Consider the following 27,470-nt stretch of genomic DNA (forward strand, 5'->3'; position numbering starts at 1 on the left):
GGTAGAAAGTTTTAAATATTATGTTTTGAGAAATAAGGAACTGGTATGAAGTTCAGGTGAAGTTACTTTAATTGAGGATTAAAAAATGTGAAAGGATAGGACTATTTCTTGTCACAAGTGTGAATTAATTATTGTCCTGTTATCTATTATAGTGCCTAACTTCTGCATAGAATCAGTAATCAATACTGGATGTTACATACTGATGGGAATTTTGTAAAGGAGGGTACTTTTCCATAGCATGCAAATATTTTGAAGATGTAAGGCCCAAGTCATAAGGACATGAAAGAGATGCAAGATATATAGTAAGCAGAGAGAAAGATGCAAGAAAACCCTCTTACTGCATGAGAGCAGTTGCCTCCAAACTTTTTATTGTTCACTCCATTAGTAAAAAACTTGATTATAAAGTTCTAATTATTTGAATATTTATTTAAACACAATATGCACATATTGCTATTCTACATTTACATACATAAAAATAGAAATGCAAAAGGATGAGATTAAAAGTATCCACGTTTGTATCTATACATATTGCATTCTAATACGTCATTCTCCCTCAGTAAATTCTCTTGTAGACTGCCTAGGGTGTATACTTCCTACTTTGGAAATCACTGCTATAAAGCAGTAGTTTTCAAACTTTGAAGTGTATACAAATCACTGAGGAGCCAGGTAAAAAAGATTCCTAGACCCTAACTCCAGAGATTCAGATTCTTAGTTCAAGGTGGTGCCCAGAAATCTGCATTTTTACCAAGTATGCCAGGTGATTCTCTTGCAAGTGAAACAATGACTTGGAGATGATCTCTGTTAATAGGATCCCGATACAAGTGCCTTTTTTCCCTTTTCCCGCTTTTTCCAGAGCAGTTGCAAAATAGGTAACACAATCTAGTGTTCAGAAAACAGTAGTCACTAGTTGGAGGAAATTAGGTGACTAATTTTTAAGTTGTGGCTATCATAGTAACAAAAGGAAGTCTTCATGAAAGTGATGAAAGTGGGATCATTGGAGTCTTGGTTTAGCAACATACTCCCCCAAAGAGCCCCTAAAGACAACTTTTTTTTTTTTTTTTTTTTAAATAAAACATCAGTTGGTATAAAAATCAGGCAGGTAAGAATATTGTTGGAATTATTTGAGTATTATTCCCAAGACACAGGAAGGGGAATATGAAATATGATTATATACTTGAAATGCATTTAAAGAGGAAGTCAGAGAAGTTTTTTACCTTTCAGTTGCTTCTATGTTTTAGAATTAGAATTATTTACTTTTCTTCTGCTAAGTAGCTAAAGAATAATTTTATTACTCATCTACACTTTCTGGGATCTTGAGATATAATTGTCATTGGAGTAGATGTTAAAATTGTCACATGATCAGCTCAAAAAGAATATTCATCTTTGTCCTTATTCATGGAAGCAATTGTTACTGAGAGTTTTCCATTTAAATTTCAGGTAATCTTTAGGAAGAAAACTGAAGTAAGGCAAAGGGAATAGTTTATACCAACTTTCTCTATTCTACCTCTACCTGTTATTTGATTTTAGCAGTTGTAACACGTTGTTAAGAAAAGGAAAGGAGCCTATTTTTTGGCTGCAGTGGTCAGAGGAAGAAGTCATGGTTCCAACTGCCAGGGTGTGAAAGAAATATTGCCCCTTTTCTGTCAGGCTTCATGTTAGGAAGATGCTTTTGCTCTCCTTTTTTCATCTTCTAAGTGGGGTAATGATAAACAGAACTTTCAGATATTCTATACCCAGATAATTTGTTGTTTTTCAAGTGATTGTCTTACATAACAAATTATTTCCCACTAAGTTCTGTAATTTGTCTTATTTTGCTTTCAGTTAGACAAATACCTTTATTACTAGCTTTTGAATACACTGTTTTAAATAATGTGAGAAAGAAAACAAGACTTTATTCAAGTTTTCAGATTGAATATTAGTTCCTTTTTTTGTAAGAGAAAGAAAAAACCTTTCAAGCTAGACTTCTTTGCTCAGTGACATGGTAGGAATTATCTTTTGTACTCAGGTTTGTGTTTTTCTTACTGTATGTTTAGGCATAATTTTCTTTTGACTGAGGATACTTACATGTGCAAATACAGAAATGTTTCCTTTGGACTCTTCTATTTTATACTGGCTATAAATGTCTGGAGGCAAATTAAAATGTGGACAAAATACTGTACAGTATATTGTTTTTTTGTGTGTGTGTGAAAACATAAATGTGAGACAGGTAAATATTAAGCTTCATTAAGCTTCATTAGTAAGCTCTCCAAAGAACATTGTTATTACCTCTCAACTTAAAGTCCTGTACACAAGAAAGGTATGATTATGTATTCCTTCTTGTATCCATTTTAATGTAATTTTACAAATATTTTTAGTATTATAAGCAAGTTTAGTAAAAACAACTCTTGCCTTTGTTCCCTGAGTAGGGGGTAGATCTTGATAAGAAATAGAAGATGACATACCTATAGTTGAAAATGTATGAGAAAGGGATACTCATAAGTGAATTAGGTAGAAGAGGTATATGTGTTAGTAACGTATTGCCTAAATCCTCCTTTGTGTGGTCTTTGTGTTTTTTTCACTATTTCCTGGCATTCTAACTAGAGATCTTCTTCTTTCTAGAATTTTATGAAGAAATTCTTTCACTGGCTTATAGTTTAACCTGCCATAGTATTTCCCCTCAAATGTGGCAGCTTCTAGGTATATTATATGAAGTTTTTCAACAGGATTGTTTTGAATATTTCACAGGTATGATTTTGAACATATAATGTATTTTTGCTTTTCTGTGTCTAGATATATTTCCTTTGACACCTGAAATAAAAACATATGATTCCAGTAGTAGTCAGAAATAATTGTCCTTGTTTCCCTGTCAAGTTAAAGGATAGATTTATTATAGCAGGGTTTTTCAAGCCCTCAGAATGTAGGCAGTAGGAGGCAGACTACATTTCTTATTTTTATTATATCTTAAATTAGTTTGCAACCAGAGCATATATATATATATGAATTCAATAAATATTTATAAATGTTTTTTGAATATATATATATATATATACACACACACACACACACACACACACACACACACACACACACACACACACACACACACACACACACACACACACACACACACACACAGATACACACACACTGTATTCCAGGTGCTATTCTAAGCTCTGATATAGCAGTGAACAAAATAGACAGCCCTTGTCCTTTCGAAGCTTTCATTCTAGTGGGGGAGGTAGGGTGGTGGAGACGTGACAGGTAAGAAGGAAATATACAGTATGTCAGGTGGTGATGAGTACTATAGGGAAAAATAAAAAACTCAAAATAATCACCATAATAAATGGTAAGCATTTTCATTTTTCTGATCCACATCTTCCTCATCTATAAATGGGGTAGATTTATCACTTTCATTTCTAGTATTTTGTGGTTGCAAGGGTAAACAGCAATGGGTGGGTGCTACAGAAATGTGATTTCAGTGGGAATAATTTATTCCTACTCCTGTTACTCAGTTTTTATTGGGATTTTGAAATTTTTTTCCAGACATGATGCCTCTCCTACATAATTATGTGACAATAGATACAAATACGTTACTATCAAATCCAAAACATTTAGAAATACTATTTGCGATGTGCAGAAAGGTAAGCATGTTCTTATCAGTTGTTGTTGTAGTTCTTACTAATGTTTGGGTGTTTTTACTTCAGAAAACTCTTTCAATTTGTTTCTTACACCTTTAGTTCTTTACTAGCATCATCAACATATATTTGTCATTTTGTATTTTCAAATGCAGCTTGTAAATTTGAAATTGCAAATTGGAAATTTCATAATGTGTGTTATGCTTAAGAATGTTTACTACCTAATAGCTGTGTACTTTATAATTTTCATATTAATTTGTTTTTTTTTTCTTTCAAAAGTAAAGTGTTAGGAAAATTAACCACATGGTTGTTAATTAGTGAAGAAATGGCTCTGATCTTTTTTCTTTTTAATTGAATGTACATATTGGAAACCATTGGATGTAGGTAAATTTAATATAAATGAACATAAATGACATTAAGACAAAAAATTTTAATAGTTGAAAAAAACAACATCATTTAACTTACTTCAAGAAGAATTATCATCCCATATGATGGCTACTCTTTTGTTTATATACTAACATGAATGTCTACTCTGGTATCTTTGCTACAGGTTAGATTTGGTCCTCTATTGGTTATATCTTAGAATCATTGTCTGATGACTTAATAATGTTTTCCTTCTCCTTTAAGTGAATATATGTATATACATAAATATTGAATTGTTTTGCATTAAGTTGGCAGGCAGATTTTAGAATGCTCAAATAGCCTGAAACCAAGAAGTTTGGCCTTGGAATTAGGAGTAAAATAGCCAGTGAATAAATCCATTTTTTCCACTAGAAGTGATATGTGCTGGGGAAGAGCTCTGAACCAGTAATCAAGTATATCTGGTTTAGGTTCCAATTCAGTATCAAGAACCTGGGAGATTTCAGGAAGTGAGTAAATTTCTTCACAGGTAGGCCAAAGGGGTTGGTTAAAGACTCATTTAGCTCTGTGATAATCCAGCTTGTTAAATCATAATCATCTGCAGTCTTTAATTTTTATCTGGGTTGTAGAGACAAAAGTAGAAAACATAACAGTTGAAAGTACAAGTCTTACCTATTCCAATAGTGTTTCATAGCTGCTCTATATTGTAGCGGATTTAGTAGAAGTGATATTCACAGTGAGGCCCTTATACTTAAGAAGTAGTTAATCCATATTTTATATTCTTGGTTTTAATAATAGCCATTATGTATTGAACTCTTCAAAATATTTATTGTACTCTTTAAAAAAAACCAGGTATTTCCTAAGCACTTTATACATATTATTTTATTAAACATCACAACACTATGAGGAAGGTACCCCCTTTTTATTGGTGCAGAAACTGAGGTACAGCTTTTGCATTGTGCGTGATGTTTAGTGCATTGTTGTAAGCCACTTAGCTACTACTACGTGTTGCCCCCCAGATTTGAACCAAGGCAGTCTGACTCCAGAGATATGTATTGTTTCCTCTCCTTTTAGATTGGATTTAAAAAAAAAACAAAAAAAATAAAGACAGTTTTGGGAAAAGGAAATGCTTTCTTTTTCTTTATGCATTATACAACCCCTGAAGTAGATAATATTATCCTCATTTTATAGAGGTTTAGTAGCTTTCTTAAAAACACAACTATTTAGTGGCACAGCTGGGATTTGAACCAAGGCATTATGGTTCCAGAGTCCATTTTCATTTAGAATCTAATCTAGATAAAGTAGATACACTTCCCTAATGGTAGAATTTTAAATTTATATAAGTTGGATTGATTCTTAGCTTTGTCTACCACCTGCTTATGATTCAGGTTTCTTGATTCTGCTAAGTCAGTTATTGCTGATCCATCTGTTTTTCAGCTTCCAAAATTTTATTGCTGTTATCTTTTCCTTTTCTCTGTCTTTCTGGGTTTATGCCTTTCAAATCCCTTTACTGTCATTTTAACAGAGTTTTGAGAAGGAATGAAATTAAATGAGAATGTTCAATCTGTCATCTTTACCTGGAATTTCTTTTTGATTCAGTTTTCTTTAATCATATGTATCTAGGAAATTATTTAATTCATGTAAGTTTTCAAGCATATAAAGAATATAATGTCCATAACATTCTTATTTTAAATCTCTCTTTTATCTGTAATCTCTTTCATTCCTAATATTTTTTACTTGCTTTCTTTGCTTCTTTTGAAAATAATCTTAGCAAAAGTTTGTCTGCTTCATTAAATCTTTTTTCAAAGAATCTGCTTTGAGTTTCTTCCTCTTGTCTCTCTTTTTATATTTTGTTAATTTCTATTCTCATCTTTATTATATTTCTTTGGGTTAAGTCTGTTCTTTTTCTTATGTCTTGTGTTTGGACCCTTACTTATTTTTCCATGTTTCTTGATTTATAATATAAGCTTGCTTTAATCTAGGAGTCTCTTCTGAGAACCTTATTATAAGGCAACCGTATTCAAAATTTTATCAACATTACATTGTAGAATTGTTTATAATAGCTAAAATATAGAAATGACTTTAACAATAGGAGAACAGTCTAGTAACCTTTGTAATATCAATCTATTGTAGTCTACTATCCATCTGTATAGTCCTAAATGGTTCTCTAGTGCATGAAAAATATTTGTATTTATAAAGCCCATAATGAGATACTGAAAGATGTTTAATATTAAATTATGGTTATTATGAAAAAATGGGTGCATATTGGAAGGACTACAAAAGGAAGGAAAAATAAAATGTTTATTTCATTGTTAGGTTATTTTGTTTTCTTTTTTCTATTGTTTTGTTGTTCTGATGTCTCTAATGGGAAGCGTCATTTATCTGAGCAATTAACTTGTATAGCCTACTTTAGTAATCCACAATTATATAAATAAATAATTACTCTTTATTTATAAGGAATTGGAATAGACTGAGAGAATAGATGGGCTTTGTTTATTTTGACCTTCCTGGCAAAGTAAATTTGCAGAGCAGGCAAAGCTATGATTTCTGTGGGTGAGTTTATATGGGTAAGTGTTTTATGAGGACTCAGTTAAACTCCATGCAAAGCCATTCACTACTGAGCTACATTATTTTAATCACTGCAGGTACTAACAGGAGATGCAGGAGAAGATGCAGAATGTCATGCAGCCAAACTTCTTGAAGTTATCATTCTTCAGTGCAAAGGAAAGGGAATTGATCAGGTAATGTGTGTCTTAAAAACATTTTATTTGATGTTTACCCTTAAAATTTACATACCTGATTGACATTTTGTTTGTATTATCATGGGTAATTAAAAAGATAGTCCATAGTTTATGCCTACTGGTGCAAATCCTGTTTGAATGACAAAGAAAAATACCTATGCAATTTGGGAATTGTACCTTGCATTCTGTCTGAGAAAGGGATATACAGAAAAATATGTAAAAATTAAGGAGCTATCAGTAAAAATCACAAAGGAGATGACTGTGTAAATTGTACCAAAGTAGATTTCCAGAGAGTTACTTGCTCCCTTTCTTTTTGTGTATGCTATTAAAATACTCCCAAATATCTTTTTAAACCAGAAATTAAGATACTGTGCAAGAAAAAAGACGGTGTTTCTTTTTACCAATTTAAAAAAGAGTTCTATATTTCCAACAAGATTAATTCAATTTTTTGATACTATTGTAGTTTGATATTCAGTTGTTAAGAAAGGGGTGAAATGTTCAAGTGTAGTTGTGGATTTGTCTTTTTTTCTTTCAGTTCTGTGAGTTTTGCTCCATGTATTTTTTAAAAAAGCTTTCTTGGTATATAATTCTCGTACTCTACAGTTCACCCATTTAAAGTCAACAATTCAGTTGTTTTAGATATTCACTAAATCTAAGAACTGTGCAAGCCTTACCATAATCAATTTCGGAATGTTTTATTACTCCCTTGGCAACCATTAATCAACTGTCTGTTTCTATAGGTTTTCCTGTTCTAGACATTTCCTAAAAATGAAATCAGACATATATGGTCCTTTGTGATTGCTTCCTTCCCTGCAGCATGAAGTTTTTGAGGTTGATCCAAGTTGTAGCATGTTGAACATTTATTTTATCCATTCATCAGTTGAAGGACGTGGTTTTCCACTTTTTGGCTGTCATGAATGGTGTTATAAACATTTATTTACAATTTTTTTGTGGCTACATTTTCGTTTCTCTTGGGTATATATCTTGGAGTGGAATTACTGGATCATAAGGTAACTGTGTGTAACCATTTGAGGAATTGCCAGACTGTTTTCCAAAGTGGCTGCACCATTTTATATTCTCATCAGCAGTGTATGAGGATTCCCACATAGCTGTACTAGTAGGTGTGAAGTGGTATCTCATGATTTTGATTTGCATTTCTCTGATAGCTAGTGATGTTGAACAGATTTTCATGTGCTCATTGGCTGTGGGTATATCTGTTTTTTTTTGAGAAATGTGTATTCAGGTCCTTTCTCCTTTTTTTTTTTTTTTTTTTGGTTAAAGGAGTAGTGGGTTTACAGAACAATCATGCATAAGATATAGGATTTCCACATACCACCCCACCACCAACACCTTGCATTGGTGTGGAACATTTGTTACAGTTGATGATAGCACATTTTTATAATTGTACTATTAATTAAAGTACATGGTTTAACTTAGGATTCCCTGTGTGTATAGTGTAGTTCCATGGATTTAAAAAATTTTTATTCTGTTGCCATATATACAACCTAACACTTTCCCCTTTAATCATATTCAGATATATATTTCATTGCTGTTAATTGCATTCACAGTGTTGTGCTACCATCACCATCATCCATTTCCAAAACATTTCCATCATTCCAATAGGAACACTGTACATTTTAAGCCTTAACTTCCTTATCCCTACCCTCTTCCCTGGTAACCTATATTCTAGTATTCTAAATTCTGACTCTGAGTTTACTTATTCTAATTGTTTCAAAACACTGAGATCATACAATGTTTATTCTTTTGTGTCTGGCTTATTTCACTCAGCATGATGTCTTCTAGGTTCATCCATATTATCTCATATATCAGGACTTCACTCCTTTTTTATGGCTGAATAATATTCCATTGCTTGTATATACCACATTTTATTTATCCATTCATCAGTTAATGGACACTTGGGTTGCTTCTGTCTTTTGGCAATCGTGACTAATGCTGCTATGAACATCAGTGTGCAAATGTCCGTTCACATCCCTGCTTTTAGATCTTCAAGGTATATCCCGGGTAGTGGGTTTGCTGGGTTGTAAGGCAACTCTGTACTTAGCTTCCTGAGGAACTGCCAAACCATCAATCCTTAGTGGCTGTACAATTTTACATTCTCACCAGCAGTGAATAAGTGTTGCAATTTCTCCTCGTCCTCTCCTACACTTGTAGTGCCTGTTTGTTTAATAGCGACTATTCTAGTAGGCGTGAGATAATATATCATTGTAGTTTTGATTTGCATTTCCCTAATAGCGAATGAAGCTGAGCATCTTTTCATGTTTTTCCTCTTTGGAGAAATGTCTATTCATGTCCTTTGCCCATATTTTAATTGGAATGTTTGTCTTTTTATTTTTGAGTTGTAGGATTTCTTTATATATACTGGATATCAAACTCTTATCAAATACATGGTTTCCAAATATTTTTTCCCATTGGGTTGGTTGTCTTTTCACCTTTTTGACAAAGTCCTTTGAAGCACTGAAGTATTTGATTTTGAGGAGATCCCTTTTGTCTTATTTTTTCTTTTGTTGCTTGTGCTTTGGGTGTAAACACTAAGAAACTACTGCCTGTCTCTAGATCTTGAAGATGTTTCCCTACATTTTCCTATAGGAGTTTTATGGTATTGGTTCTTATATATAGGTCTTTGATCCATTTTGAGTTAATTTTTGAATAGCATGTTATATAGTGGTCCTCTTGCATTCTGTTGCTTATGGATATCCATTTCTCTGACACCATTTTTTGAAGACACTGTTCTGTCTCAGTTGAGTGGGCTTGGGAGCCTTATCAAAAATCAATTTACCATAGATCTGAGGGTCTTTTTCTGAGCTCTCAAGTCGATTCCCTTGATCAATTTGTCTGTCTTTATGCCAGTACCGTGCTGTTTTGAATCCTGTGGCTTTATAGCAGGCTTTAGAGTCAGGAAGAATGATACCTCCCACTTCATTCTTCTTTTTCAAGATGTTTTTGACTGTTTGAGGCCCTTTACCCTTCCAAATAAAATTGTTAATTAGAATAAATTCATCCCCCTCCCCCTCACATGGGACAGGATCCCCCCCCCCCCAGATGGATGGGTCTCCCTGGTGACTTGGGACGTGGATTCCTGGAATGAGCCTGGCCGTGGCATCGACGGGTTGCAATTGCCTTTTTGACCAAAAGGGGGAAAATAAAGGTAATAAAATAAGGTTTCAGTGGCTAGGAGAAATCAAATAGAATTAACAGGCTGTCCTGGAGGTTACTCCTATGCAAACTTCAGCTGGATATGCCAAATGACCACAGAATGATAAGCCCAAGTCAAAAGTAGTACTGAAAACTCTGAACAATACCCAGATCCCTATCTGAGACTCTATAAAAGTTTCACTCATTAAGTTTATTCTTCAGAAACTTAAATCCTCCGGAGAACTATGTCAGCTAAGTCCCCAAACCCAGACACAGTAGCCTCTTCAAGAACATCAACCCAATGTATCCCCTTCTCCCATAATGTCAACACCCTTTTCAACATGAAAAAGTTAGGGTGGTCACTGCCTAGGCATCCTTGAAGAATGGGGAAGTGATTAAATTAGAGGAAGGAGCAGCAACAGACAAGGTAGAATTTAACAAAGGTTTATAAATACTGAATCTCTATGTAATTTTCTACTTCTTGGTTGCTAGAGTATAGAATAGCTAGAAGGAAAGAATTGAAATGGTAGAACTGTAACCCATAACATCCTTTGAAATTTGTAATTTGAAAGTTAAAAAAATTGGTAATTAGAGTCTCCATTTTTGCAAAGTAGGCTTTTGGAATTTTGATTGCTATTGCATTGAATCTGTAGATCAATTTGGTAGAATTGACATCTTAACAACATTTAGCTTTCAATCCCTGAACATGGAATGTCTTGCCATTTATTCAGATCTTTGATTTATTTAGCAGTATTTTGTAGTATTCTGTGTATAAGTCCTTTATATCCTTGGTCAGATTTATTCCTAGATATTTGATTCTTTTAGTTGTTATTGTAAATGAAATTTTTTTCTTGATTATCTCCATGGATAGCTCATTACTAGTGTATAGAAATGCCATTAACATTTGTGTGTTGATCTTATATCCCGCCACTTTGCTGAACTTGCTTATATAATAGCTCCAGTAGCTTTGCTGTTGTTTTTTTCTGGATTTTTTTATGTAAAGGATCATGTCATCCACAAATAGTGACAGTTTTACTTCTTCCTTTCCAATTTGGATTCCTTTTTATTTTTTTTCTTACCTAATTGCACTAGCTAGAACTTCTAGCACAATAATGAATAACAATGGTGACACTGGGCGTCCTTGTCTTGTTCCCGATTTTAGAGGGAAAGCTTTTAGTTTCTCACCTTTGAGAATGATGTTAGCTGTGGGTTTTTCATATATGCCCTTTATCAAGTTGAGGAAGTTTCCTTCAGTTCCTACCTTTTGAAGTGTTTTTATCACGAAAGGACACGGAATTTTCTCAAATGCCTTTTCTGCATCAATCGAGATGATCATGTGGTTTTTCCCTTTCAATTTGTTAATGTGGTGTATTACATTAATTGATATTCTTGTGTTGAACTACAGGTACATACCTGTAATAAACCTCTCTTGCTCATGGTGTATAATTCTTTTAATATTCTGTTGGATTCTATTTGCAAGTATTTTGTTGAGAATTTTTGACTCTATATTCATTAGAGAGATTGGTCTTCTAAAAGTTTTCTTTTCTTGTAGTATCTTTATTTAGCTTTGTTGTTAGGGTATTGTTGGCTTCATAGAAGGAGTTAGATAGTGCTCCCTTTTGTTTTGGAAGAGTTTGAGCAGTAATAGTATTAATTCTTCTTGGAATGCTTGGTAAAACTTGCCTATGAAGCCATGTGGTCCTGGGCTTTTCTTTGTTGGTAGGTTTTTGATGACTGATTTAATCTCATTGCTTGTGAGTGGTTTGTTGAGGTCTTCTATGTTTTCTTGAGTTAATGTAGCTTGTTCCTGTGTTTGTAGGAAGTTGTCCATTTCATCTAAGTTGTCTAGCTTGTTGGCATTCAGTTGTTCAAAGTAACCGCTAATGATCTTTTTTATTTCTTTGGGTTCTGTGGTAATGCCCTGCCTCTTGTTTCTGATTTTATTTATTTACAGCTTCTCTCTTTTTGTCTTTTCAGTCTAGTTAAGGGTTTGTCAGTTTTACTGATCTTCTCAACAACCAACTTTTGGGTTTATTGGTTCTATTTTTTTAATCTTTCAGTTCGTTAATTTCTGCTCCAATCTTTGTTATTTCTTTCCTTCTGCTTGCTTTGGGATTAGTTTGCTCTACTTTCTCCAGTTTTTCTGGTTGTTCAGTTAGTTTGTTGATTTTAGCTCTTTCTTCCTTTTTAGTTAGGTGTTTAGGGCTACAGATTTCCCTCTTAGCACTGCCTTTGCTGCATCCCATAAGTTTTGATACATTGTGTTCTTGTTTTCATTTGTCTCGAGATGTTTACTGATTTCTTCTGCTGTTTGTTCTTTGACCCACATGTTGTTTAACCTCCATACATTTGTGTAATTTCTGGTTCTCCGTTTGTTATTGATTTCCAGCTTTATTCCATTATGATCAGAGAAAGTACTTTGTATAATTTCATTCATTTTCAGTTTATTAAGACCTGTTTTGTTCACAAGCATATTGTTTAATCTCAAAAGTGTCCCATAAGCACTTGAGAAGAATGTGTATCCTGCTGTCCAGATGCAGTGTTCTGTTTATATCTACTTGGTCTAGTTCATTTATCATATTATTTAGGTTCTCTTTTTCTTTATCGATCTTCTGTTCTATCTATTGGAGAGAGTGGTGTGTTGAAGTCTCCCATTAATTACTATGGTATAGTTGTCTATTACTCCTTTCAGTTTTGTGAGTATTTGCCTCATGTACTTTGGAGACCTCTATTAGGAGCATAAATATTTATGATTGTTATTCCTTCTTATTGAATTGTCACTTTTATTACTATTTAGTGTTGTTCTTTATCTCTTCTAGTACTTTTGCATTTAAAGTCTATTTTGTCTGATATGAGTGTAGGTACCCCAGCTTACTTTTGGTTACTACTTGCATCGGATATCTTTTTCCATCCATTCACTTTCAGTATATTTGCATCTTTGGGTCTAAGATAATCTCTTGTAAACAGCATACAGATGGATCATATTTTTAAATCCATTTTGTCAATCTGTGTCTCTTGATTGGGGAGTTTAATCCATCAACATTCAGTTATTATTGTAAAAGCTGTTCTTGATTCAGCCATCTTATCCTTTAGTTTTTATTGTCAGATCTATTTTTTTTCTCTCTCTTTATCCTTTAAGTTACCATTACTAATAATCTTCAATTCTGTATCCTCCTCAAGACCTCTGTCTCCTGTCTTTTCATCCAGCAGGACTCCCTTTAGTAGTTCTCATAGGGCTGGTCTCTTACTAATGAACTCCCTCAGCTTCTGTTTATCTGTGAATATTTTAAACTTTCCCTCATTTTTGAAGGACAGCTTTGCTGGATAAAGAATTCTTGGCTGGCAATTTTTCTCTTTCGGTATCTTAAGTATATCTTACCACTGCCTTCTTGCCTCCGTGGTGTCTGATGAAAAATCAGTCCTTAATCTTATTTGGCTTTCCTTGTATGTGGTGAATCGCTTTTCTCTTCCTGCTTTCAGAATAATCTCCTTCTCTTCTGTATTTGACAGTCTGATTACAGTGTGTCTTGGAGTGTGTCTCTTTGGATTTATTCTGTTTGGAGTATGTTGGGCTTCTTGGATTTGCATATTTATGTGTTTTATAAGGTTTGGGAAATTTTCTGCCATTATTTATTTGAATGTTCTTCCTGGCCCTTTTCCTTTATCTTCTTCTTCTGAGACAGGCATGATGTGTATATTTGTGCACTTTGAGTTGTCAATCATTTCCCTGAGACCCTAAAACTTTCCATTTTTTTCCTCCATTTGTTCTTTTGTCTGTTCATATTTGGCTGATCTGTCTTCTAGATCACTGATTCTATCTTCTCCATGTTAAATCTGCTGTTGTGTGTCTCTAGTATATTTTAAATTTCATATACAGTGTCTTTTATTTCTATAATATCTGTTATTTTTGTTTCTATTCTGTAACATTCTTTTTTATGCTCTTCTAGTGTTGTCTTAATAGCCTTAATCTCTTTGTACACATTTCCCTTCATTACTCTGAATTGATTTAGGACATTTGTTTGCATGTCTTTGAATAGTTCTAGATTCTGTATTTCCTCCAACTTTTTTATCTGTTCCTATGACAGGAGCATTTCTTCTTGAGTTTTAGTGGGCCTTGTGATTTTTTGCTGATATATAATCATCTGATTGTCTCGATGGGTCTATTCTGAAGGTCAATTTCTCTCTCTTGTCTAGCATTTAGTTGTTGCCTGGGTTTGTATTAGGGCACTGCTTTGACAGTTGGGTCATCTCTGTATTTCTCAGCCAAAACAGGGCTGGGTACCCTTGTAGGAGGTATAGACCAGCTCCAATGGGCCTGGGATAGGGTCTGGAGAGGCTATGAAAAGCCCTGCAGTTCCCCTGCTCTTTTGTGTCCCCAGGAGATGGCACTGTTTGGTAATTTAATTGTCCTCAGAAACTGTTTACCTCCTGAAGCTTTGGCAGCATCTTGACTAGGCAGGGCTGAAACTACAGGGTTCCTGTTCCCTCACTTCACCAGCGTGAATCTGAGCCAATGTGGGGCTGTGTCCCCCACTTTATTTGTGGTGGAAGATTCCCCCAGTTGCCCTAGTCTGCAGCCATCTCCTAGTCAAGGAATGAGCCTCCAGCTGCTGTTTTCCTCAAGGGTGGGGGGATGGGAACCAGGAGCCAGGGCTGGAAACACAGTCTCTGTGTTTTCTCAGACTCTTCATCTCTCACTGACCTGACCTTGAAATGTACCCCCTTGTCCCCCAGGTCCCAAACAGTTGATTTGGGTAGTTTCTACCTGGCTACTTGTTGCTTTTAGGGAAGATTTTATGGTTCCCTACCTGATCCTCCATTTTGAAAACTCTTAGTTGCTGCTCTTTTGTATTCCGCCCTCCCCATGGCTTACATCCTGCCTTGGGGCCCTGTGAGCTTAGGTCTCTGTGTCTGGATATAGGTGGGGTCTGTCTTACTGTTGTGAGATTTTGTGACCTGTGTCTGTGGTGGGAGGTGGGAGGGATCCTGGCTGCTACCTCTGGGACCGAACTGCGTGGGACCAGGTGAGGGGAAGGGGAGAGGACCCGCCGGTACGGCACAGAAGTTTCTTATCTGATATTTTTCTCTTTCTTTGATTAGACGTTTGTAGGTCCCTTCTCCAGTCAATACCTTCTTCCAGAGTTCTGAACAATGGAGAACTGTCCTTTTTTCACTGCATCTCTGGGCAGACATTTTCAGTACCTGTTTACATCACTATGTTGATGATGTCACTCAGTACCATGCCTTTTGACCGCTGTAGCTATGAAATATGCTTTAAAGTCAGAAAGTGAGAGTTCTCCAACCTCATTCTTTTTCAAGATTTTTTTTGGCTATTTGAGGCTCCTTACCCTTCCAAACAAATTTAATAATTCTCTTTTCCTTGTCTGCAGGTAGGCTATTGGAATTTTGATTGGGATTTCATTGATTCTTTAAATCAGTTTGGATAGAGTCGACATCTTAATGGTATTAGTGTTCCAATCCATGAACACAGAATGTCCTTCCATTTATTTAGGTGTTTGATTTCTTTTAGCAATATTTTTTAGTTCTCGGAATACAGTTCCTTTTATATCCTTATTTAAACTCATTCCTAGATAGTCAATTCTTTTAGGTGCTATTGTAAGTGGAATTTTTTCCTTGATTTCCTTCTGACATTGCTCAGTACTAGTTATAGAAACCCTACTGATTTTTTTATTAGCATTTTTAAAATTGTGAACTTTGTATACATAACAGAGATAACTTTCCATGATTTCACAAGTATTTAGAGAGCAAATTTCAAAGAATGTCATGGGTCACTGTTCCACAACTTCAGCCATTTCCATTATTGTAAAATATAATGTACATACAAAAAAGTGTCATCTCTCGATATACAGTTCAATAAGCAGTCATATAGGTAATTTCAAAAATTGTTATGGGTTACAGTTCCACAGTTTCAGTTCTTTCCTTATTATGCAATACAAGGTATGTACAGAAAGGCAAAGACCTTCAAGATACAATTCAACCAGCAGCTATAGAGCAGATCCCTAAAGATGCTATAGGCTACAGTTCCACCATGTCTTTTACCTTCTTCCAGCCATTCCAACACTCCAGCGTCCAAAAAAATATATGTAATTATATCAAGTGTCATTATTCATAGACCTTTATTCAATCTTATCTTGTTTGTTTCCACCCCTTCATCTGTCTTAATCTCTTTCTCCCTCGTCAGGGGTGTCTAGACAGTGAGCACCCTAACTTGTTAATATTGAAAAGTGGAGTCGACAGTATGGGGAAGGGGGCTGCATCTGACAGTTGATCTTAAAGAGGCTTTTGCCTCTGGATTTTAACTTATCTGGTACAGAACACTGTTGGATTTAAGTTTCTGAAAGATAAAACTTAGTGCATCTTTTATAGAAGCTCAGGTAGGGACCTGGGTGTTTGGGGACTACCTTTGGTAAGGGCATGGCATACTGTGGCCATTTGGGATGTCTAGCTGAAGCTTGCATAATAGAAACCTCCAGGATAGCCTCTCGACTCTATTTGGGATCTCAGCCACTGTGACCTCAGCTTGTTACCTTTCTTTTTTCCCCCTTTTGTCAGGTAGGCATTTTCAATCCCTTGCTGCCAGGGCCGGGCTCATTCCTGGGAGTCATGTCCCACGTCACTAGGGAGATTCATTCCCCTGGGAGTCATGTCCCACCTGGGGGCGGGGTAGGGGTGTTAATGAATTCATTTGTGGAGTTGAGCTTACAGAGAGAAAGGCACATCTGAGCAACAAAAGAGGTTCCCTGAAGTTGGCTCTTAGGCATAATTAATTATAGGAGGGCTCAGCTTCCTATTTCTACTGATTTTTGTATGTTGATCTTGTATCCCGCCACATTGCTGAACTTATTTATTAGCTCTGGTATGTTGTAGATTTTTCAGGACTTTGTGTATATAGGATTATATCATCTGTAAATACTGAAATTTTAATATCTTCCTTTCCAATTTGAATGCTTTTTATTTCTTTTTCTTAATTCTTCTAGCTATAACTTCCAGTTCAGTATTAAGTAACACTGGTGACAGTGAGGATCCTTGTCTTGTTCTAGATTGTAGAGGGAAAGCTTTTGGTCTTTAACCGTTGAGTATGATGTTAGTTGTCGGTTTTTCATTTATTCCCTTTATTGTGCCCTATCTTTTAAAGTGTTTTCATCAAGAAAGGATGCTGGATTTTGTCAAAAGCCTTTTCTGCCTCAGTTGATATGATCATGTGGTTTTTCCCCGTTTGATTTGTTAATGTGGTGCATTATATTAATTGAATTTTATTGTGTTAACCATCCTGGTATATTAGGAATAAAACCCACTTGATCATGGTGTATAATTCTTTTTATGGGCTGTTGGATTCCATTTGCAAGTATTGTTATGGATTTTTGCATCTGTATTCATTAGATTGATCTGTAATTTTCTTTTGTTTTATTATCTTTATCTGCCTTTTGTATTAGGGTGATTTTGGCTTCATATAATGAGTTATGTGGTGTTTCCTCCTTTTCAATTTTTTTGCAGGAGTTTGAGCAGGATTGGTATTAATTCTTTTTGGAATGATTGATAGAATTCTCCTCTGAAGCTATCTGGTCTTGGGGTTTCTTTGTGGGTAGGTTTTTTTTTTTTTTTTTTTTTTTAATTAAATTCAGTTTTATGGAAATATATTCACATGCCGTACAATCATCCATGGTGTACAATCAACTGTTCACAGTACCATCATATAGTCATGCATTCATCACGCCAATCTATTTTTGAACATTTTCCTTACATCAGAAAGAATCAGAATAAGAACAAAAAATAAAAGTAAAAAAGAACACCCAAATCATTCCCCCCCATCCCACCCTATTTTTCATTCAGTTTTTGTACCCATTTTTCTGCTCATCTATCCATACACTAGATAAAGGGAGTTGCAATCCACAAGGTTTTCACCATCACACACTGTCACTGGTTAGGTTTTTGATGACTGATTCAGTCTCTTTTTGTGTGATTGGTTTGTTGAGGTCTTCTTTTCTCCTAGAGTCAACGTAGGTTGTCCAGGTGTTTCTAGACAGTTGTCTAATTCGTCTAAGTTGTCTAGTTTGTTGGCACACAGTTCTTCATGGTATACTCTTATGATCATTTTTTATTTTTGTGGAGTCAGTAGTAATGTCCCCTCACATTTCTTTTTCCACCCATTTTTGATTTTATTTATTTGCTTCTTTTCTCTTTTTTTCTTCATCGGTCTAGCTAAGAGTTTGTCATTTTTATTCATTCTCTCAAATAACCAACTTTTGGTTTCATTAATTGTATTTTTTGTAATTCTCCATTTCATTTGTTTTGGTTCTAATCTTTGTTATTTCTTTCCTTCTCCTTTCTCTGGGATTAGTTTGCTGTTCTTTTTCTTGTTCCTCCAGGTGTGCAGTTAGTCAAAACAAAGCAGGGATCTATGCTGGGAGTGTGTGGCCCTGGACAGAGGTTCAGAATAGATGCCAAAAAAGCTTTTATTTTGGCTCCACATGGGTGCACTCTCCTGACTTGCCCAGCAGATTGTGCACTTTGCCAAGAGGCTTTTTTTGACAGAGGTTCACTTTCCTGGCCTGCCCAACAGATGACACTTTTTGGCAACCTAGTTTCCCCAGCCCTAAGAAGACAGGGTATTTTTTGCCCTCTGGTGGCTCTGCTTGTGATGTGGGTTGAAACAATGGTATGACTGGCTTTTGTCCAAGATATACTAAAGCAGCAGGACATAGTAGTTTGACTTCACTGGCCAATAGCTGGATCAATATTGGGCTATATTCTCATCTGTTCTTTGGTGGTGAGGGCTTCCGCAGCTCTCCCAGTCTGCAGCAGCCCAGCAGGCAGGGACTGGGCTAACCTGGAGCTCCTTACCTTGAAGGTGGGGATGGGTGCCAGAAACCACGGCTGAATGAGTTACTCACAGTTTTTCACCACAGTTCCTCGATCTCTTCATCCCGCTCTTTGCATGATGTTGTGCAGTTACTCTGCTGGTCTCCAGATCCCTGGAACATTTTTTTGGACAGTTTCTTCCTGTCCATTGGCCATTTTTGGAAGAGAAGTGAGCCCTGCAGCTCCCTATTCTTCCTTCTTCCCAGAAGGTCTTCCATGCTATTTAGATTATTGTGGCTTTGTAGTAAGTTTTAAGATTGGGAAGTTTGAGTCCTCCAACTAATTTTTTTAGATGGCTTTAGCTATTTGGGGCCCCTTACCCTTCCATATAAATTTGATGATTGACTTTTCCATTTCTGCAAAGGAGGTTGTTGGAATTTTGATTGGGAATGCACTGAATCTTTAATTGCTTTGGGTAGTATTGACATCTTAATGATATTTTGTTTTCCTATCCATGAATGTGGAATATCTTTCCATTTATTAGGGCTTCTTTAATTTCTTTTAGCAGTGTTTTGTAGTTTTCTGTGTACACGTCCTTTACAGTCTTGGTTAGATGTATTCCTAGGTATTTGATTTTTTAGTTTTGTCTTTGCCTTTCATTTTTTAGTTGCTATTGTAAAGTGTCTTTTTCTTTTTTAATCCTTTAATATATTATCTGCCTTCTGATTGGATTGTTCAGTCTATTCACATTTAATGTTATTGTTACAGATGGATTTGCATCCACCATTCTGTTCTTTGCTTTCTATGTCTCATGTCTTTTTTGTTCCCTTAGTCATCTTTTATTGCTTTCTTTTGAATTAAGTAAACCTTTTATATTCCTTTTAATTTTTTAATTTTTAATTCCTTTAATTTTTAAATTTTAATTCCTTTAATTTTTTTTTCACTTAAAGATATTCTTAGTGGTTGCTTCAAGGTTTACCATGTACATCTTACCTCTTCAGAATCTATGTCAAATTTATACTTACTTAATTTCAGTGAGATATAGAAATGTCACTCCTCTATAGCTGTATTCCCTCTTCTCCTTTTGTTGGGCTATTTGTCTTATAATTATTGCATCTATATATGTTACAAACCCAACAATACATTGTTATAATGATTCCTTTTTGTAATTCCATGTTTGTTAAAGGGGCTGAAAACAGAAAGGCGAGGAAGTATACATTTACAGAGTTTGTTATGTTAGCCTTCATTTTTGCCATTTCTTGTTTTTTCGTGTTTTCTGTGAATTTAGATTACAATACGATGTCGTTTTCTTACTTCAGTAAAACTTTGCTCACACCCGTTCCTTTGTGCTATTAGTGCCAAATATATTACATTTTTATATTTTCTTGGGCCAGCCATACAATTATGTTATAGTACAGTTATAACATATTTTTGTGTAATTGCTTTTTAAGTCAGCTAAGAGAAGAAAAGAGAAAGAAGTATTGTTTAAACTGCTTTTTATAATTACCAAGTTACCTTTATTGAGGCTCTTTGCTCTTTTGTGTTGTATGGATTCAAATTGTCATCTGGCTCACAATTGTTTTCAGCCTGAAGAACTTTAGTATTTCTTACAGGGTGCATTAGCAATCAAATTCTGTTTTTTTTTTTTTAAATCTGAGAATGTCTATTTCAACTTCATTTTTTAAAAGATAGTTTTGCTGGTGATAAGATTCTTGGTTTGAAAATTTTTTTCTTTCAGCATTCTGAATGTATCATCCCACAACATTCTGGCCCCCATTATTTCTGATGAGAAGTCAGCTGTTAATTTCGATTAGGGATCCCTTTGTACTTGAAGAGTCATTTTTCTTTTACTGCTGTTGAGATTTTCTCTTTGTCTTTGCCTTTCAGTACTTTTACTGTAATGTGTTAGTGTGTGAATCTCTTTGCAAATATCCTACTTGAAGTTTGTTGAGCTTCTTGGATGTGTAGATTAATGCTTCTTGTAAAACTTGGGAAAGTTTTCTGCTTTCTTTTGTCTTCTTCTGGTAGTCCTGTTACACATGTTAGTGTGCGTAATCTTGTTCCACATTTCTTCAAGGTTCTCATCATTTTTCTTTATTCTCTTTTCTTTGGATTGTGTAATCTTTTATGATTCATCTTCAAGTGCACTGATTCTTATTTTTGCTAGTTCAGATCTTCTCTTGAGTCCCTCTAGTGAATTTTTCTTTATTATTTTCAACCCTAGAATTTCCATGTGGTTCTTTTAGAAATTTCTGTATTTTTATTGATGTTCTCTATTTGGTGAGACACTGTCAAAATAATTTATTTTACTCCTTTAAGCCTGGTTTCCATTAGTTCTTTAAACATTTATAAATTATTGAACCACATCTTTGCAGTTTGTTCTAACCTCTAGAGAGCTTTTCTTGGCTGTTTCTTTCCCTGGTTTTCTCTGGTGCACTAGTTGGCCAATGGTTTATTACTTGTCACCAAAATTGCCTTTGCTTTTGAGAGTCCCTCCTTTATTTTTAAAAGTTTATAAAGCTTTTCAGGTGTGTTTGATGGCTCCTTTTCCTCTTCATTAATGAGCACTGTTTTAGGTGATAGAGTGGAGGTGAAAAGAAATTGTGATGTCAACAAAGGTTTTAAGGTTTGTCTCAAAAAAAAAAAAAAAAGCCAAAAAAACTCAAGAAGTTATATATGACAGAGACTGTATGTGGCCTGCAAAGTTTATTTACTCTCTGATCCTCAACAGAAAAAGGTTGCCAACACTTGCCCTAGGCAATTGAGTAGAGAAGTGACATGATTAGAGAGTAGGCGCTTAGGATGAGGAATTTGCTAACATTGTCCTTGGTCCAAACAGGTCTTCTGCAGAGATTTGAGATATGAAGACAAGCAAGGAGGGTATTGCTTGTTGAGGTGGGAGGGGAGTGGTTCTGCTCTAGGATAGTAGCATGGGGCATGAAAGGACAGAACAAGATTTACAATGAGAGACATTGCATTGAAAGCATGAGAGAAAGCAGGGTCTTAGATGGAGGAACGGGAAAAGGCCAAGAGCACAGGTTTGCATTAGAAAGTTTGTGTCTGAGAGGGGGTGTTAGTATTCTGTTTTCAAATTGATTTAACCATGGAATTTTTTTGTTCTCCAAACTCAAGGAACACCTGTTGATTGTCATAAAGATGCTGTTGGAAAATGCGATATAGAGACTTGATATGAGATAGAAAGGAGTGATGTAGAAGCTTAAGTCCACTGGCTTTATCTTCTCAGCAAAATAGGAGGAATTGAAGAATGTGAAAAAAAAGTTGAAATTTTGGTTTGGGAGAGTGGTAGGCAATAAAGAAGACTTGAACGAATTACTGTTAGCTTAATGGGCCAATTTGAAATTAGTGAGAATTTCCAATATAACACACTGGGATTTCTACTCCTAAAACAAGGTTGCATAGAGATTGGAAAGTTGATAATTAAGGATTTGTGTGTCAGAATGTTAAAGTCATTAGGGGGTCTCAAATATTAGTGATGTTATCATAGTGGAGTCAAGTACAGATGAAGGGAGATGAATGGATTGAGTCAGTGGTTCTCAAACTTTTTGTCAAGAATACTTGTCACACTTCAGGATTATTCAGAACTCCTAGGAGATTTTGTTTCTGTACCTGCCACATCTATTGATATTTATTGTATTAGAAATAAAAAATGAGAACTTTAAAAAAAATCTGTTGATTCATTTAAACATAACGACAAACCCATTTTATGTTAACATAAATATCTTTATGAAAAATAACTTTTCCAAATATTTAAAAAGATGATTACCATCATTTTACATTTTTGTAAATCTCTTTAATGTTTGGCTGATAGTTGGATTATTATATCTGCTTCTGCATTCAATCTATTATATATCAAACATCATATAGCCTCTGGAAAACTCCACTGTATGCTTGTGAAAAAATGAGAGTGAACAAGACCTTGCATCCTGCTGAAATGGTCTCAGGGACCCCCAGGGTTCTCCATACTACACCTTGAGAACTGTTAGACTAAATGATTAAGTAATAGGAGCAGAGCTGTCAAATAATTAGATGTTTTGTTATGGTCACTTTCCTCAGTCTTGAGCTATATATTGTTCCTTATCTTATCCAATGCCATTCCCCAAAGAAACCACTCAATGTGATAAATGATTTTCTACATGTATTTTCCATGTATAGTCAGGAAACTATCAGGAGATGTAAATGGAATTGTTTCAGGTTGGAAGGAATTTAGAGATAATCTGTTGTAATATACTCTTTGGAGAAGAATTAACTGACTCAGAGAAGTTAATCGATATTCCCATTGTAATTCCATGAAAGAACTAGGAGTTATTCAGGCAACCAGGGTTTTAGTCTATTGTTCATTCAATTATACTATAATGCATCTCACATTTGGTATGAAAAAGACTCTTGTGTTAGCCTAAGCTCTCCTTCATCTGCTCTCATTACCTAAACATAGTTGAAAAAGTTTGAATAAAAATAATTTATATGGTCTCCCATTTAATAAAAAAGTTCAAACATATGAAAGTGAAAAGAAGAGTGTAATGGACATTGATATATCCAATGTCACCTTCAGTCCCTATTAACTCACATTCAGACTTGTTTTATCTATATTCCCTTCCAACATCCCCATCCCTGATTTTTTTTAAATGCAATTTTATTGAGATATATTCACATACCATATAATCATTCAAAATGTACAGTTGTTCACAGTATCATCATATAGTTGTGCATTTGCCACAATCAATTTTTTGAACATTTTCATTGCTCCAAAAAATAAAAATTAGATTAAGAATAAAAATAAAAGTAAAAACGAACACCCAAAACATCTCCCCCCCCCACACATTATTCATTTACTTTTTGTCCCCATTTTTCTACTCTTCTGTCCATACACTGGATAAAGGGAATGTGAGCCACAAGGTTTTCACAATCACGTGATCACACCGTATAAGCTATATAGTTATACAGTTGTCTTCAAGAATCAGGAATACTGGATAGCAGTTCAACAGTTTCAGGTATTTCCTTCTAGCTACTCTAATACACTAAAACCTAAAAAGGGATATCAAGATAGTGCATAAGAATGCCCTCCAGAAGGAACTCTCAACTCAGTTTGAAGTCTTCCACTGAAAGTTTTTTTTGTTTCATTTCGCTTCCCCCTTTTGGTCAAGAAGATTTTCTCAATCCCCATCTATTTTTGAACATTTTCCTTAACACTAGAAAGAACAAAAATAAGAATAAAAAATAAAAATAAAAAAGAACACCCAAATCATCCCCCCATCCCACCATATTTTTCATTTAGTTTTTGTCCCCATTTTTCTACTCATCCATCCGTAACACTGGATAAAGGGAGTATGATCCACAAGGTTTTCACAATCACACTATCACCCCTTGTAAGCTACATAGTTATACAATCATCTTCAAGAGTCAAGGCTACTGGGTTGGAGTTTGATAGTTCCAGGAATTACTTACAGCTGTTCCAATACACTAAAACCTAAAAAGGGATACCTATATAGTACACCTCTTGACTCCATTTGAAATCTTTCTGCCACTGAAGCTTTATTTTGTTTCATATGCATCCCCTTTTTGGTCAAGAAGATGTGCTCAGTCGCATGATGCCAGGTCCAGGTTCATCCCCTGGAGTCCTATCCTGCATTGCCAGGAAGATTTACACCCCTGGGAGTCAGATCCCACATTGTGGGGGAGGGCAGTGAGTTCATCTGCGGAGTTGGCTTAGCTAGAGAGAGAGAGAGGGGGCCACATCTGAGCAACAAAGAGGTACTCAGGGGGAGACCTTTAGGCACAATTGTAAGTAGGTTTAGCTTCTCCTTTGCAGTAACTAGCTTCATAAGGGCAAGCCCCAAGATAGAGGGCTCGGCATACCAAACTGTCAGTCCTCACTGTTTGTGAGAACATCAGCAACAACCCACGTGAGGAAATCAAACACTGCCGGAATGCTTGTATTTTTTAAAGCATTTCAGAAGGAGCTTTTCAAGCTTAGCTCACGTTTTCTTGTGGCTTTATTGGTCCAGAGCTAATTATTAGACCATGATAATAATTTTTAATGTCGACTCTATCCTGTATGTGTTGTACTATTAAATCAGAATACAGAATTCCCTGTATCAGAATATGAGAAGAAATCAATGTAGAGTTAATAAAATTTGTCATCTCTTTGTAAAGTCCTATCTTAAAAGTGCCACATGGAGGAGACTTGGCGGCACTCATCTCGTTGGTGTGCTGTACTTTGCATGCTGGTTCACCTCCCTAGGGTCTGGTGAGCACTAGTGGACCCAGACAGAGTTTGTTCAAAGAGGGTTGGAGGTCTCTCCAGTGTTTTCGCTTGTTAATTCCTGAGGTAAACAAGTTGAAAAGATGAGTGAACTGAAACGGTTGTGGCAGGAAGCACAATGACTGCAAAATAGGTTCAGGATCACATCAAATATGGACTCTGTAGGCCAAACACAAATGTGAACAAAACATACACCAAGGGACCACTTAGCTAAAATTTGTCCTATGCATTGGGGATATGATTCAAGGCTACTAGACAGTGCTTCCCAAAATGGAAGATTAATTATTTGGGATAGCTATACAACAAATAAGATGCATACCATTCCTTTGAGATCTACTGGGTGATTGCCTGCGGTTTTGCTCCCTCTGGTAATTATATTGCTTGTGGAGGATTGGACAATATCTGCTCTATACACAATTTAAAATCCAGAGAGGTAACTGTGAGAGTGAGCCAGGAATTACCAGGTCACACAGGCTGCATGTTCTGCTGTTGTTTATTAGATGACAGCCAACTTGTTACAGGTTCAGGAGATACAACTTATGGTTTATGGGGCCTTGAAACTGTCGAGCAGACCCTCACATTCACTGGGCATTCTGGAGATGTGATGAGTCTTTCTCTAAGTCCTGACATGAGGACTCTCCTTTCTGGTGTTTGTGATGCCTCTTCCAAACTATGAGGTATTCAAGATGGAATGTGTAAACAGTCTTTCACTGTCAGATATTAATGCTGTCAATCTGATGATGCCACTTGCTGGCTCTTTGACCTTTGTGTAGAGTAAGAGTTATTAGTTTATTCTCATGCCAGTATCATATGTGGAATCACTTCTGTAGCCTTCTCAAAAAGTGGGTGGCTTCTGTTAGCTGGTTATGATGACTTTAATTGTAATGTATGGGACATGCTAAAAGATTGAGCAGGTGGCCTTGTTGGACATGACAGGCATGTCAGGTGTTTAAGTGTAAGTGATGATGGCATGGCTGTAGCTCTTGGAATAGTTTTCTTAGAATCTGAAATTAATAGTTTCATGCATATTCTGTTCTCCACTGTTATCTGGAGAAATCAGTGCTACAGCCCATATCTGTGAAAAAAAATTACCTTATATTTGCAGGTGAAGATTTTCTATTGAGATACAAAAAGAAGCTTTTAGTAAACTGCAAAAAAGTAAAAGAAAGGAGTGGAAAACAAAGGCACTGGCCGAGATGAAAAGGACCAGTTTATTAATTTGAGGAATTTGGTTAATTTGACCTTGATGAATTTTTGCTTGTACTGAAAGTCTACTTATTTTATTCCTGTAATATGAAATTTACACATTATAGCAGTTTATCATAAAAAAAAAAAAGTGCCACATGTAGTCAGGTGTCTTTGGTTTAACATGTCCTCCTAAATAAGACTAGTATTCTTCTTGTCCTAATGAGTTTATAGTTTGGCCTATTAAAGAAAAATTTTAAGTTTAAACTTTTAATTTCTACATGAAACCTTGAGTTTAAAAGTTTACACTTAAAATGAGCTGATAGTAACACCTCAATTTTATTTTATACAAACCATTTCACCACATCTCTTTTAATTGATAGTAACTATCAGGAAATATTTCTAATAAAGCTAGTTTATCAGTATCGCACTTCAGAATTGGAGTCAGCTGATTTTATTTACTATGCTGAGTCCACCATTTTTTCTGAAGTATTTTCCCTCTTCCACTTATACCAACAGGAATTTTCTTAAGAGAAATTTTGATCACATCATGCTTATTCTCAGTTTCTGTTCATTTATTTCCAATTTGATTTATCAAAGAAAAATTCCACCTTAGTCATTTTACCTTAAACATGGAAGTGGCTGAGTCCACATTTGGGTTTCTGTCATCATTTGAGTATGGACTCTTGTGGTACAATCTTCAACTAAAACTACCGAAGCAAAAGTTTTATAGTCATTAAGAATATCTTATTTATTGATAACACTTTTTACCTGCATTTAGCTTTCTATAAAATTTATGTGGTTGCTTTGTATATAACTAACTCTCTCTTTTTTCCCTGTAGTGCATCCCGCTCTTTGTTCAACTTGTTTTGGAGAGATTAACTCGAGGAGTCAAAACTAGTGAGCTCCGTACTATGTGTCTTCAGGTTGCAATTGCTGCCTTATACTACAATCCTGATTTGCTACTACATACTTTAGAACGAATTCAGTTGCCTCACAACCCTGGACCTATAACTGTACAGTTTATAAACCAGTGGATGAATGATACAGATTGCTTTCTTGGGTAAGTGTCTTTTAGAATGTATACTATTTCTGTTTCTGGAAAGTTAACTTTTTAATATGTACAAATGGTATGGTATGGCAGAAAATTAGTTTTATTATCTTAAGCATTACATTTAGTGTACTGCTAACAAAATACTTAATTTTTAGAGAATTAAGAATGTGTTTCAGCAGTGTAATCTAACTGAAAGAAGACAGGCTCCAAAAATTAGATATAACTCCTCCCCCACTTGCTTTTACTTGTGAGTATAATTAGAT

The 27,470-nt window shown here is 35.3% G+C and overlaps 1 protein-coding gene and 1 pseudogene across 2 annotated transcripts in view; both read left to right on the top strand.

Annotated features, from left to right (window-relative positions):
- IPO8 (importin 8) overlaps positions 1-27,470 on the top strand; it is a 143,312-nt gene that overhangs the window by 78,626 nt on the left and 37,216 nt on the right. For both annotated transcript variants that reach the window (XM_037846193.1, XM_037846194.1), the window contains exons 18-21: positions 2,599-2,724; positions 3,523-3,620; positions 6,620-6,715; positions 26,996-27,216. In XM_037846193.1, the coding sequence (XP_037702121.1) occupies positions 2,599-2,724; positions 3,523-3,620; positions 6,620-6,715; positions 26,996-27,216 (541 nt within the window). The remainder of the gene's footprint in view (positions 1-2,598; positions 2,725-3,522; positions 3,621-6,619; positions 6,716-26,995; positions 27,217-27,470) is intronic.
- On the top strand, positions 24,850-25,976 carry LOC119541868 (annotated as a pseudogene).

This window comes from Choloepus didactylus, chromosome 8 (assembly GCF_015220235.1).
Source record: "Choloepus didactylus isolate mChoDid1 chromosome 8, mChoDid1.pri, whole genome shotgun sequence".
Lineage (NCBI taxonomy): Eukaryota > Metazoa > Chordata > Mammalia > Pilosa > Megalonychidae > Choloepus > Choloepus didactylus.